General features: G+C 44.7%; 1 protein-coding gene across 4 annotated transcripts in view; it reads right to left on the bottom strand.

Annotated features, from left to right (window-relative positions):
* The window catches only part of LOC137357047 (AP2-associated protein kinase 1-like), a 100,639-nt gene extending 86,951 nt beyond the window's left edge, over positions 1-13,688 (bottom strand). For all 4 annotated transcript variants that reach the window (XM_068023007.1, XM_068023009.1, XM_068023011.1 and 1 more), the window contains exon 1: positions 13,244-13,688. In XM_068023007.1, the coding sequence (XP_067879108.1) occupies positions 13,244-13,427 (184 nt within the window). In that variant the 5' untranslated portion in view covers positions 13,428-13,688. The remainder of the gene's footprint in view (positions 1-13,243) is intronic.
* Positions 13,689-13,886: the final 198 nt, after the last annotated feature.

The following is a 13,886-nucleotide window of genomic DNA, read 5'->3' as shown; positions in this document are numbered from 1 at the left end:
AGATGTTGAGGACTCCCAGGGCAACTCCCTCCCTTCTGTATATCACCGTGCTGCTACTTATGCTGGGTCTGTCTTGGTGGACAGGACATACCTGAGGATGGTGATGGCGGTGTCTGGGACATTGTCTGTAAGGTATGATTCGGTGAGCATGACTATGTCAGGCTGTTGCTTGACTAGTCTGTGGGACAGCTCTCCCAACTTTGGCACAAGCCCCCAGATGTTAGTAAGGAGGACTTTGCAGGGTCGACAGGGCTGGGTTTGCCGTTGTCGTTTCCAGTGCCGAGGTCCATGCCGGGTGATCCGTCCAGTTTCTGACATTCTGACTTTACAAGATGCACTTCAATACCTTGGTGCTATGCACACCCGAAACATGGATTCGCTTCATGTGAATTTCTGATCAATCTTGGCATCAGTCGAGACCCCCTGTCTGTGGGTTCCAACATGGGGAATCATTACTACTTCCTCCAAGGATCTGATCAACTTGTTGGTTTATAACAATGTACAACATTAAATCAGAGGCATCACTTGAGCATCATTTTTCCACATTTCACAATTCACACGTATCTTACATCACCTGGCCTACCCTGGTCCAAGTCTGGAATCAGTAGCTTGGGATCGTTTTTTGTGGAATGGGTTTGAATTCCCAGATCATTGGCACAATGGTACAGAGTAAATTTAAAGACAAGAACCAACTGGTGAACACTGCCAAATCAGTGCAATGCGACACAACCCTCTGAATAAAAGGAAAATTCCAAGTCTGTTCACCAGTACTGTTTAACTACTTAGCACTTGCTCAGTACATTAAATACAGTGCACTTTCTCTGAATAGTGACAATTTTCTGTGCTGGAAAGTTCAGTGGTGTGGCTATTCTTTTGATAATAACTTCAGCACTTAACTGTTTCACTCAGACTCTCCTGCTGTTTATTGGCCTCAACTTAAACAGGTCTCAGCTGTCGGATAAGAATACAGCAGCATAAATGAGACTCGGTGCGAGTCAAATAGGCTTGGCATCGTACTATTCGTGGCAGAAGCCTATCGGGTGGGAGAGCCTGGACAAATATTGTGACTTCGGGTCAACATATAGCTGCACAGTGTTGAACCAGTATTATAAAATGCTAAGAGTTCCTGTGATGACTCACTGCTCCAAGCAAATTTGAGTCAAAATGGAGACTGATTCCCCAGCAATCCACGTCTGCATAGAGAGGAAGGTACGCCCACAAATACCCACACCCATCACAAGCGGTACTTTGAGTACACCAACCTAATAACACAAAAAAAATGTTTACAGCCATTCTGCCTTAGCCAAGATAGGCACATGAACAAAAACTAAAGATGAATCTAATCTTCTGGCGAGCAGTCCAAAAGGTTAGCTCTTCTGCACGATGGATTAAGCCAGGAAAATGCAACAATATAAACCAACTGAACTAAAATGAGCTTGGAAGACACTAGCTTATGATTAACAGATTGACAGTCTCCACTGCCAACTCAGCAGTTACAGTTGCACTCATTTACAAACTGAAACCAAATGAGATTGGAAGATGGAATTCAGCTTTCCAAAATGACACTGACATTCTTGTTTTTCTTCAGTCAACCTGAAACCGACGTCACACCCAGCCCAATGAATGGCCACCAGTCACAAGGCACTGAGCAGGAATGGCTCAGGGAATTCCTTGAAGAGATTTAGCTAAAATACTGTCAGTGGCCAAAATAGTCTGGCTGTTGAAAATTAATTGAAGCACCCTCCGACCTCATAATTAACAAAAATCATTATTTAAAGGGCAACTGACTAAATATTTGAAAAGGGAGATAAAAGGAAGACTTGCATTCATAAAGTGTCTTTCACGATATTGACGTCCCAAAGCGCTTTCCAGCCAAGCAGATACTTACAAAGTGCAGTCACTGTTGTAATTTAGGAAGCATGGAGCCAACTTGAGCACAGCAAGATCCCATAAAGGTAATCATCATCATCATCATCAGATCATCTGTTTTAATGTTGTTGGAGGGACAAGTAATGGCCAGCACACAGGGGAGGACTTTTCCGCTCTTCAAAATAGTGGCTGGGGGATCATTTAAATCCACCTGAGAGCTCAAATGGGGCCTTGGTTTAACTTCTCGTTTGAAAGACAGCACCTCTAACAGTGCAGCGCTCTCTCGGTACTGCACTGGAGCGTCACCAGACATTTTCCACTCAAGTCCCTGAAGTGGGGGGAATTGAGGCCACAACTTTCTGTTTCATCGGCGAGAGTGCGACCCACTGAGCCATGGTTGACATCGAGAAAAGGCAGGGAAATGGGATTCAAGTAGAGACAGTTCCAGTGACGAGCCCTGGGACAGGCACCATGGCATAAATGGCCTCCTTCTGTATTGTAACTTGTCTAATTCTCTCAGGGAAGGAATGTTGCACATCAGAAGAAAAATACCGGAGCACTTTGTGTCAGCCGTCAGGTTTTATGCTTATAACACTTCTGATTTTTTCAGTTACAAAGATTTCAAATGGAGACATCAAAATGAAAACTTCGCCTCTCTTCTCTTTTCACAAAGACATCTGCTCGATATTTTGGTTTTATTTCAGCTACAATTTTTAAGCTCTCCTGTATAAACCAAGAATAGAAGGCACCACAAAAAACAGTGAACAGCGAGAGAATTCAGAAAAATGCCAAAGACTTGCAGGGTGATAGGTTAATTGGCCATTATAAATTTCCCCTAGTATCGGTAGGTGGTAGGGAAATATAGGTACAGGTAGGAGTATGGAATTAGGGTAGCATTAGTATAAATGGGTGGTTGATGGTCGGCACAGACTCGGTGGGCCGAAGGGCCTGTTTCAGTGCTGTATCTCTAAACTAAACTAAACATCTCTCGTTACTGAAATTTCTTTGAATATGGTTTTGAAAGGTATGCTGCCTTAGTTGTAACGCAATACAGTGAAGTCCCTTCGACTGTAGCAATGTGATAATCGTATAATCTCTGCATAGTTCTGGAAATGATTCACGCAAAGTCACTTCAATGTTCCACCCATACCACATTGTTAACACAAGCAATCATTTTACCCAGTAAGAGCTTATTCGGCAACCTGGTCACATGCCCTCACCGAGCAGACAATCTGGAAACCCCAGTGCTGAGGTGGAGGTAAACTGCTGACAGGATCCTTTTTGGAACAGTGTACAACAACAACTTGCATTCACATTGCACCATGAATGTTGTAAACCCTCTCAAGGCGCTTCACAGGTGTGGTTTCAAGCCAACTTTGAAACAGAGAGACATCAAGACAGAAGAGGTAGGTTTTAAGGAGGAGGAGTGAGAGGTGTCAAGAAGTGGAGAGGTTCACAAAAAGGCTTGGAACTTTCTCTCACAGTCAAGACCCAGCATTGTTTGCCAGCATACATGAGCAAGATTTTAACACCCAGTGCAGAAGGCTGGAGTCAGGGGACTCATTAACTTATTTGACTTGCTTCCCTACAGAAATTTGAGCACGAGACATCAGGTATCACTCATTCCACGTCTTTGGTTTCAGTTGTAAATGGGCTCCTTGCAGAAAAGGGTCGAGGTGAGAAAAATTACTAATTTCTGACAACCACTAACTGTTAACTGACCCCCACCTTAACTGCTACAGAATTGCTTCCGTGCCTTAATAATGAGGAATTTTAAAACACAAGTTTCCTCAAACTTATGATGATTACATGCCAAGAACTCACTTTCTCAAACTCCTTCCCAGTACCAAGTCACCAGCTCAAGCAGTTGCTCGTCTGCAATAGCAGGCCCAGATCATTGAGAAGCTTAATAAAAAGAAACTATTGGAAAATAAAAAGCCACAGTCCACGATTCCCAGCCACAACGTACATAAACCCACTTGTGAATTTTTTTTTCAAATAAACTCTGAACAAGGGCACATCGGTCAGGAAACCCACTTTGCCAAGTTCGCAGTGTCAGCAAATGTGGAGAGGGACTAAAATTACATTCACCGTTTATTTGCATTGGTGGACACGCTCAAAGTCAGAGGTGCAGACGCAATAAGACAGGGGTGAAAGCAATGCCAGGAGGTCGACTGAAGCAGACAGACTTGGATCTGATTCCCAGTCTCTGCCAAGTTAGGCAATCTCCACAGCGTAGTGCTGTGGAATCACGAGGCCACGGAGGAAAAAAATATATTGGATTTCCACTCCCGAGTGTCGTTCAATGTTTACAAGTACATGTGTGGATTTGAGGTAATGATAGGACTTGACTTTGCTGTTCTGGTCTCATTGTTTTCGCTGATGGGTGGAATAATAGGCACTTCTAGAGGGTACCAGAGGGCAGATGATGCCCATGCAATCACTTTAGGAGGCAAGAGAGTGTCAGAGGAAGAAAAGAAACACAGGAATGACATTTGGAAGGCAAGTTTAGCTTGCATAATGATGCAAATGTTAAGGAAGTAAAGTTTAATTTTTTTTTTATTTTCCAAAAGGTTCAGAATTGTTTGCATTTCAATTTTTTCTGACCCATGTACCATTGTGTGGGTGCGAAAATCTTGCAGGTTCCTGCACTAGTCAAATGCTCAAGGCCTTGCGCACAGGGTCAACAGCAACTGCTCAAACACAGCACGTCTCCAGTACTGGTTTTATCAGCTTCACAACCTGAAAGATTCTGTCCCAGTCCATCCAATCTGTTTCAGGGGCATGAATATTACACGATCCATATGATAAACCAAGGACATGTCAGCGTCAGCGTGACCTAACTAAATCCACAAGGGAGGCTGATGCCGATGACTTTGCAATGACAAAGCCAGAGTTGGGTTGTGGTCACAGGAAATAATGCAATCAGCTGGCTTCTATTTTTGCTGATGACAAGACTGTATTATTACAGAGTGTTGTCTCCTTTGAATGGTCCCATGCACCATCTCCAGCACAGAGCAGGTGAGTGATCTGTGAAACTGCCAACTATGAGGTGCACAAACCAGCAGGCTGTCATTCCTGGCCATTCTTCCCTGTAACACTACAATAGGCCTCCTCCAAACATTTCATAATCATTCGGCTGAGAAGGTCAACTTAGTGTACGGGATGCTCTTTCAACCTGTTCGGCTGTGACAACAATGCCAAAACATGGGCCTGTTGAAGACAGTGATTTCAACTTGAATGCGTCTGCATTTTACTAAGTATTTATAGCTGCTTTGTGATATTACTGTCACTGCAATGTAGAGAGAGAGCAGAGCCTCATTATTTCTGTTGCAATTGCTCATTTATTTTAAGCCTGGTTATTTTGGCACAATTCTAATTTTGTTGTTATTGCAGAGCAACACAGAACTATCTTCATTCGAAACAGCTTATTTGAGTTTGTTTAATTTAATCAAAAACTGCAGCCCTTCAATGTTTTAAATTGCAGAATTTCCAAGATATGGAAGCCTCCCCTCCCCACTCCACCAGCTAACTCCAGATGTCTGAGCCTAGAACCTCAACTGGAACAGACCATGACTGAAATCAAAGAGAGCAAAGGGAAACTCATTCATATCGAGGCTGCACAGATCTATGTCAGTTTCATCAGCGCCATAAGGTCATGGTTCGCATTTGTTTTTAGGATGTGGAGTGCCAGAGTTTTAAGGATTGCTGTCCTGTAATTCAGGACAGAATGTAACGGTGAGGCGGTGGCCCCGCCCACCGATTTAAAGGTTTGGGGAGAGCCCTGCTCCACTCAGCCTGGAGGCCCAGGCCCTCACTTGGCTTCACTCGGGGCTTCTGCCCCTCTGAGGCAGAATGGCCTGCCTCCCAAAGTTGCTGGCCAGTCAGAGGACCAGCAGCTCTTCGGTCCGAGCAGTGCTGCCACTGGCAGCGGTGCCAGTGCTGGGACTGCACCCAGCAAGAAGAGGACAATGGACATCAGCCTGCAAAAAAGACAAGATGGGGTCAGGCCTAACCTGCTAGATGCGGCGAGGTGTGCCAAAATCTAGTGCAGGGGATTTGTTTTGGAGGGTGGGGGTAGTTGGCCTGTGCAGCTCGGGGCGGCCCTCCATGGGGCACAGTGTGCTTGATCAGGAGGATCCAACACCCCACCCTTCAAGGAGGCTGTCGGGTGTTACTTGACAGCCTCTGCAGGTGAAATGCCCATCGCTGCTGCTAAAATACCAGTGACAGTGGCAACAAGACGCTAAGTGGCAATTTATTGGCCACTTAAGGGCCTCAATTGGCCTGGGGCAGGCAGGCCGTCCACCACCTCCCCCGCCATGGGGAAAACAGCAGCGGGAGTGGGCACGGCACCCTCTGCCTCCCTTATGAATTAATGCCCACTCCCCGTCGCCTCCCAGCTTACTCCGGGGGCGCGGGGTGGGCTGGGTGTGGTGGCTGCTGTTAAATTCTGGCCGCTGTTTATTCATTACAAGGGAAAACCACTGGCCTGCAATGAACAAATGTGATGTCATTCTCCCGAAACAGGGCCGCTGGTTTTTCAACTGACTGAAACCCAAGTTGCACGGCGAATTTATCAGGACTGTGGGCATTGCATTTTGTCCATTTTTCTTCTGCAATGAACAATAATTGCCATGACTATGAAAAAGGTTCTACTTTCCAAAATCAGTACTCATCAGCTTTCTGGTGCAAGCTATCGCACATGCTCATTCACTATCTCCACCAGCAGCACACCATGGCTGCAGTGTGCACTGTCTCCAAGATGCACTGTAGCAACTTGCCCAGGCAGCACCTTCTAAACCCATGACCTCTGCTGCCCAGAAGGACAAGGGCAGCATCCTGACTTGGAAATATATCGCTGCTCCTTCATCGTCACTAGGTCATTATCTGCAAGAATCCTCCCAGAAACAGCACACAATGCTGAAAGGCTTTACCAAGGACTCATCCAAAGAGTTTGCAATTGGAGTCCCAATGTTCAAGTTGAGGGAACACTGAAATTCAAGGCCTCTCTGGGGACCTCTGCTCATTGACTCGGCCAGTGAATATAGTGCTCTGCTTGCCAGGGCACACACAGGACTGTCATGCGATGTAGCAAATTTAAACCCAACAAAAATAACTTCTTCAGCCCAACAATACTGCCAAATATATCACCCGACCAAGCATGAGGATAGATATCCTGGATAATCTGTCTCCATGTGATGATGCAGGTTTACCAAAAGGACCCGAACAAAACGTCTACCTCCAATTCAGCATCTGAATGTGTGAAACACAATACGTTGCTTCATCCTATCCTGCCCTGTGGGTTTATCTCTTCCCTTATTCTATTCCACTATCGCCAGCTAATTGCTCATTGCTCAGCAATATTTTCAAATATTAACAGGAGCAATCAGGCAATGTTGGAATGACATATCTCCCAACTTAGTATGTGCAACACATGAAGACAGGAGCAAAGGTCTGTTCAACAGCATTGATTTTGGAGGTAGGCAGTTCAATATTTCCTGGCTATTTCATTGGAAGATGAGTATCAGACACTTCTAATTGTGTGCAGACAAGTGAGTTCCCAGCATTGCAAATCACATATACCTCAGGCGTTAACTCTTTCAGGGGAAGAAAGAAGGTTTGAAGAGGTTCAAGCAGGACATTGATCAGAGGGGAAAGATGAGTCAAGAATGAAAGTAACTAGAGTGCAAACATTATCTGCATTTAACCGTACAGAAGACTTGGTTTGTCTGTGGTTCCTACAGAAATATGATCGACATTGTTGGTCCAGATAGTTTATGCATGGATCAGTATCTCTGTTTCAGCACTGCTGAAACAAGCCACTCCAAGACCCTTGGTACTACAGCCCACTTCAAAGAAACAAAAGTTTATTTCAATGTCAATCTAAACACACATCTGTCAAACACCCATCGTCACTGCTGACTTCTGCAGGGACATTTCAATACTCATGTCCTATCAGAGTCTGTCAGTCGACAGACCCCATTCACCATTCCCAGAAATAAAGCCTGGAACCTCCTCCTCGAAAAACATCCGGACAAGATTTGCATTGATCTCACGCCTTTCACAGCCTCAGAGCATTGCCAAATGTTTTACAGCCAATGCAGTGCTCTTGAAGTGCAGTCACTGTTGTAATTTAGGAATCCTGGCAGCCAACTTGTGCACAGCAAGCTCCCACAAACAGCAATGTGATAATGACCAGATAATGTGTTTTGTGACAAAAACAAGAAATGCTGGAATCACTCAGCAGGTCTGGCAGCATCTGTGGAAAGAGAAGCAGAGTTAACGTTTCGGGTCAGTGACCCTTCTGCTTCTCTTTCCACAGATGCTGCCAGACCTGCTGAGTGATTCCAGCATTTCTTGTTTTTGTTTCAGATTTCCAGCATCCGCAGTATTTTGCTTTTATTTTAATGTGTTTTGTGATGTTGGTTGAGGGAGAAATATTGGCGAGGGCATCAGAGATAATTCCCCAGTTCTTCTTTGAAATAGTGCCATGGGATCTTTCACATCCACCTGAGCAGGCAGATCAGCTCTCTCATCTGAAAGTCGGCACCTCCAACAGTGCAGCACTCCCTCAGCATTGCACCGGGAGTGTCAGGTTTCCTTTTGTGCTCCAGCCTCTGGAGAGGGTATTGAACCCACAACCTTGTGACTCAGAGCAGAGTGTGACCACTGAACCATGGCTGAGACGACTGCCGAACCAGAACGTAACAAAGTCTGCTATGATGAAATTCTCTGCAGCAATTGGGCATTCATTCAACACAATGCAAATCGCCCACAGCCGAGTGTGAAGAAGCAATCTCTCGAGAAACCAAATCATTGAACTACCTCTCTTTCAGATGCTGAAAGACCTACTATGTATTGCCAGACCATTTTAAAAAGCAAGATGTACATTTATATGTCTTTCATGTCCTCAGCACCTCCCATTGCATTTCACAGCCAATATTTTATTTTTTTTGAATTGCTGTCACTGCTATTTTGTATGCAAATGCAGCAGTCAACATGAAGACAGCAAAGCCTGACAACAGCAGTCAGATGAATTAACAGTTCATCTGTTTGTCGTGGTGTTGCTCGAGAGATTGAAGTTCGCCGGGCCTCCACATTCACACCTCTTTCACAAATCGTACCACAGAATCTCTCCTGCCCATCTGAATGGCCATATGGTGCCTCGGTTTATCATCTGAAACACCTTGGACAGTGCAGCACTCCCCGAATACTGCACTGAAGTATCAGCCTAGATTAGCCAGGTCGTCAAGTCCTCGCCGAAGGTTTTAACCCGCAATCTCTGCCAGAAAGATGAAAGGACGACCACTGCACTAAGCTGTCACTCAAAGCCAATAAACTCCAGCACCATACTTCGGCAAGATTGGGGGGTCCTTATGCTTGGCTCCTGCTTGTAAATTCTTTTAGGAACAGAATGGTTACCCATACTGAGGAAACAAACTCCTGCACAGATTTTCTGAGCAGTTACAGTTGGAGACTTGGGTTGACCAAATAAAAGGACTCGATTTCACATTCTGAGCATTCTCAGCTTCTCTTTCTCTCTATGTCTTGCTCTCCACAACTGATTTAATAGCTGTGCTATACCTCACTGAAAAACAAAAAGGATATTGGATAGTGGGCATATCCTGATGACAGCACCCAATCAATCAATCAGAAAACGTTTTCCCAGTGTTGGTCCCCACTTCCCAAGTGACCTCCCAGTGACTCGGCAATCCTTTGTGGCCTTCAATGTTTTCTCTGGACTTGACTGCATCCTGTGCAAATGCAAAACAGACCTTCTGACACAGCTCAAGTTAATCCCACTTCACCCTTGTCACAAAGGCCAAACTGACATCGGAAACATACAAAGGGGCTTTGGATGAAAAGGCAGTCAATGATCTCTTGGTGCAAGAAAAGTTTAAGGATCAGAACTGACTTGGGGGATTGTGAGATGTCGAATGGGTCTACATGGATTCTAAACATGCTGGGCTCCTGTGCACCAGCCAAACAATGGCCACTGCAGGCTGCAGTTGGCCGGGTTGGCCGATGTAAACTTTCTCTAAACTTAGTGACTGATAAGCAATGGAAACTGGGAATATTTGCAATCACTTCTTCGAATTTCTAACTGACTCTGCTACAAGGATGCACATTCACTGTCAACATACATCTAATCTTGGTTTACAATTTTCATGAAGTACAATAACACTGCTGTTGAGCCGAATTAGGAAAATGAAGTCCAATTTCACATTTTTGGAAGGCAAAGACATGGGCTTGGAAGGAGATTTTGTTCCTTACTTCTTGTTGGTTTCTCATCAAATCAAAGCACATGCCTGATGAAGACAGTGGGCACAGATACCAATGGCTCTGAACTGTACACCACCACATGGTGAACTGGGCTCAACATTGCTTCCGACCTGCCCACAACACTATGACCAACACATGAAGTATGTAGCCCTGAAGTGAAGCTGCCCTACCAGTTTGTATCACAAGTCTGCTTTGGAATGCAATGTACCATTTCACAGACAGGCGATTTCGAAGAGTTCCAAAACTTTTTTTTCCCTCAAAAAAAAAAGAAAATAAACTAACTTGTGCAAGGAAGTGGATTCATCAGCAAGAACCCCAGCTGCAGACAGAAACACACTGTGCTACGAACCTATTTTGCATGAGCAAGGAAAGTTGTCAGCTTCGGCTCAGTCTTGCCTCCGAGTCCAAGTTGTTGGGTTCACATCCCACTCCAGGGACTCGAGCATAAAATCTGGACGGACACTTCATGGGTTACTACAGTTTAATGTCTTCCCTTTTTCATGGATGTAAAAGATCCCACGGTGTTATTTTGAAGAGCAGGAGAGCTCTCCTAGTGTCCTGGCCAATGTTTATCCCTCAAGAGCATCAGTAAAATGCTTGAACTGATCATGATGTGTTGCTGTGCACAAGTTCGGTGACGTGTTTTCTGCATTTCAACAGTGACGACACTTTAAAAGGCCATGACATTTTGAAAGGTTGCGAAAAATGCTCAAAGTATGCAAGTTGTTTCTTTATTTAATAGGCTCTGTTCACAATGAAGTTGCTCGACTCAGGCCAACTTCAGCATTATCATTTGCAAATCAAAATAAAACAGGAGCGAGTGAGGATGTACTTGTGGGGACGCTTGGCTGGAAAGTTATAATTATGCACCCGCCCCCCACCCACAAAATAGTCAAATAACCACCAATCATCGCTCCCTTTCCCACTTCAGCAAGGTGCTGAACTGCATGGAACCCTATCCTATCATGAGTCAGTGTTGTTCAGGAAAATACAATTTGTGACAGAACTGAACATTGAGCATAAATCCCAGGAACCGAACTTGAGAAATCACCTTGAAGGATCTGAAACATGACATGGACCCATTAAAATTATGCGGATTAGGAAACACAATTTATCCTCAAGCACGTTAACAGTCAGCTACCATTACCCAAACACTTGGATTTTTCCTCAAAACAGTTTTTGTTGAGGGGATTTTGGAAATGACTACATGCACTAATTACAGATCTTTGCATGTCTTGGAATAACAAGCATCTCACAAATGCAAGATAGGTTTAACGGTAATAGCCTGTTGGGAATAATTGGTGCAGCTCTACCAGTAACAATATTATAATAAATTAAGATCTCAATAACAAAGCAACAATTTTTACAGATCTCAACGATTCTAAAATTATTGCAGGTTTATCAGCAATTATACTGTCTTCAGATTCATCAACAGAATGTTGCTATCAAGGCTAAAAGTCCATTAGCAATACTGTGAGGAGCATTGCTAATCCATCAATAACATGTCAGAAAATACTGCAGATTCATCAGCTATCAGGATTATTGTCAATCGATCAGTATTACTAAGTTAGCTGCAGGTCTATCAGCAACATCACTTCTACCTGCTATATAACTGATCAGGGTCAATCAATATTTTTAGGGTCGCTGGCAGTGAAGAAAATATAATTACTGCAGATCTCAGAAATATCACCAGAACTGCTGGGTACATACACAATATTACTCAGACTGTTCCAGGACCAAGAGTAATATGATTAAGATCGCAAGATAACAAAGTGTAATTATGCACTTAGGACTGGTTTATGAGTAAAATGGTTGTAATTGCTGATGCCATCGTTATAATTGCTGTGTGCCTCAGTGAAGAACACAGCAATGGTCAATCTCAGTAACATTACCAAGAGCTGGCACTGATCAATTATTTGCATTACTGGGATTGCTGCAATGTTACAGGAACATTACTGCGATTACTGGCTCCATCAGTCCTACTTGGATTTCTGGTTATGTCAGAAATATATTATTGTCTGAGGCTCAGCAATAATACTGGGAGTGCTGAATCAGTGACACTGGGAATGCTGGACTGGTATTGGGAATGCTGGATGAGTAATATTGGGATTGCTGGATCACTAACACTGGATTGGGCTGTTTCATCAGTATTGGGAATGCTAGATCATTAACAGTGGATTGCAGGATCAGTATTGGGAATGCAGGATTAATAACACTGGATTGCTCGATCAGTGTTGAAAATAATGGTCCATAACATTCGGACGCAGGATCAGTATTGGGAATGCTGGATCAATGAGACTGGGAGTGCTGTATCATGAGCAGTGGATTACATTGTTGGATCAGTATTGGGAATGTTCCATCACAAACACTGGATTGGATTTCTAGATTACTATTGGGAATGCTAGATCATTAACTAGATTGAACTGCTGGATCACTATTGGGAGTGCTAGATCACAAACACTGGATTGGATTGCTAGATTACTATTGGGAATGCTAGATCAGAATTGGGAACGCTAGATCATTAACTGGATTGGACTGCTGGAACAGGCTTGGGAATGTTGGATCATTAAAACTTGGATTGAATTGCTGGATCACTATTGGGAATGCTAGATCACAAACACTGGATTGGATTGTGAAATTACTATTGGGAATGCAAGATCAGAATTGGGAATGCTAGATCATTAACTAGATTGGACTGCTGGAACAGGCTTGGGAATGTTCAATCACAAACACTGGATTGGATTGCTAGATTACTATTGGGAATGCAAGATCAGAATTGGGAATGCTAGATCATTAACTGGATTGGACTGCTGGAACAGGCTTGGGAATGTTGGATCACTAAAACTTGGATTGAATTGCTGGATCACTATTGGGAATGCTAGATCACAAACATTGGATTGGATTGTATTGTGAAATTACTATTGGGAATGCTGAATCAGGATCGGGAACGCTGCATCGTGAACAGTGGATAGCTGGATCAATGATCAGTATCAATGGGAATGCTGGATGGGTAATTTGGGGAATTCTGGAGTCACTGCGGCCCAGCTCCATCCCCATCCCCGCCCCCCCGTAAATGACCGCATCTCACCTTCAGCCACCACCTCCTCCACGGTGACTTGCTGCCGCCCCACGCTGAAGACCCGGCCGATGAAGCCGCTGCCCGGGCACAAGCTGCCGCCGCCGCCTCCTCCTCCTCCACCTCCTCCGCCTCCTCCTCCTCCTCCCGAACCCGAGCCCACCGCCTCCCGCCGGGAGTCGAAGAATTTCTTCATCACTCGATTAATCTTCTCCCCTTCCCTTCCCCACAAACAAAAAAACAGGAGAGGACAGGGGGGGGGGGAAATGTACAGGATGATCACAAATCAATCAAAAGTTTAAAACCCCGTCAGCGAAAAACCAGAGCCAGGCTGATTTCTCCGCCGAGCCGGGCCCAGCCGGGGCGAGGCGGGGATGAGGGACGGACCAGGCCGGCTTCCCCGCCGTTAATCCCGACATCAAATCAATAAGAGCGGACCCAAAGAGCAGGGCATCGGTGCGCCGCGACCCGGATACGCAGCGCACCGGAAGTACCCCCCTTCGCCACCGCCTCCCCTTCACTCCAACTTCACTCCCTTTAAATTGAAATAAAAATCTCCACCGATAACCAATCAATTTTGGAGGGGGGGGGGGGACAGGACGACCGGTGAAGCATTCGGCGAGCGACCCCCTGGCATTTTTTTTTCAAATTAAAA

This window comes from Heterodontus francisci, chromosome 47 (assembly GCF_036365525.1).
Source record: "Heterodontus francisci isolate sHetFra1 chromosome 47, sHetFra1.hap1, whole genome shotgun sequence".
NCBI lineage: Eukaryota > Metazoa > Chordata > Chondrichthyes > Heterodontiformes > Heterodontidae > Heterodontus > Heterodontus francisci.
The sequence above is the reverse complement of the archived record's forward strand: the minus strand, read 5'-3'. Positions and strand labels throughout refer to the sequence as shown.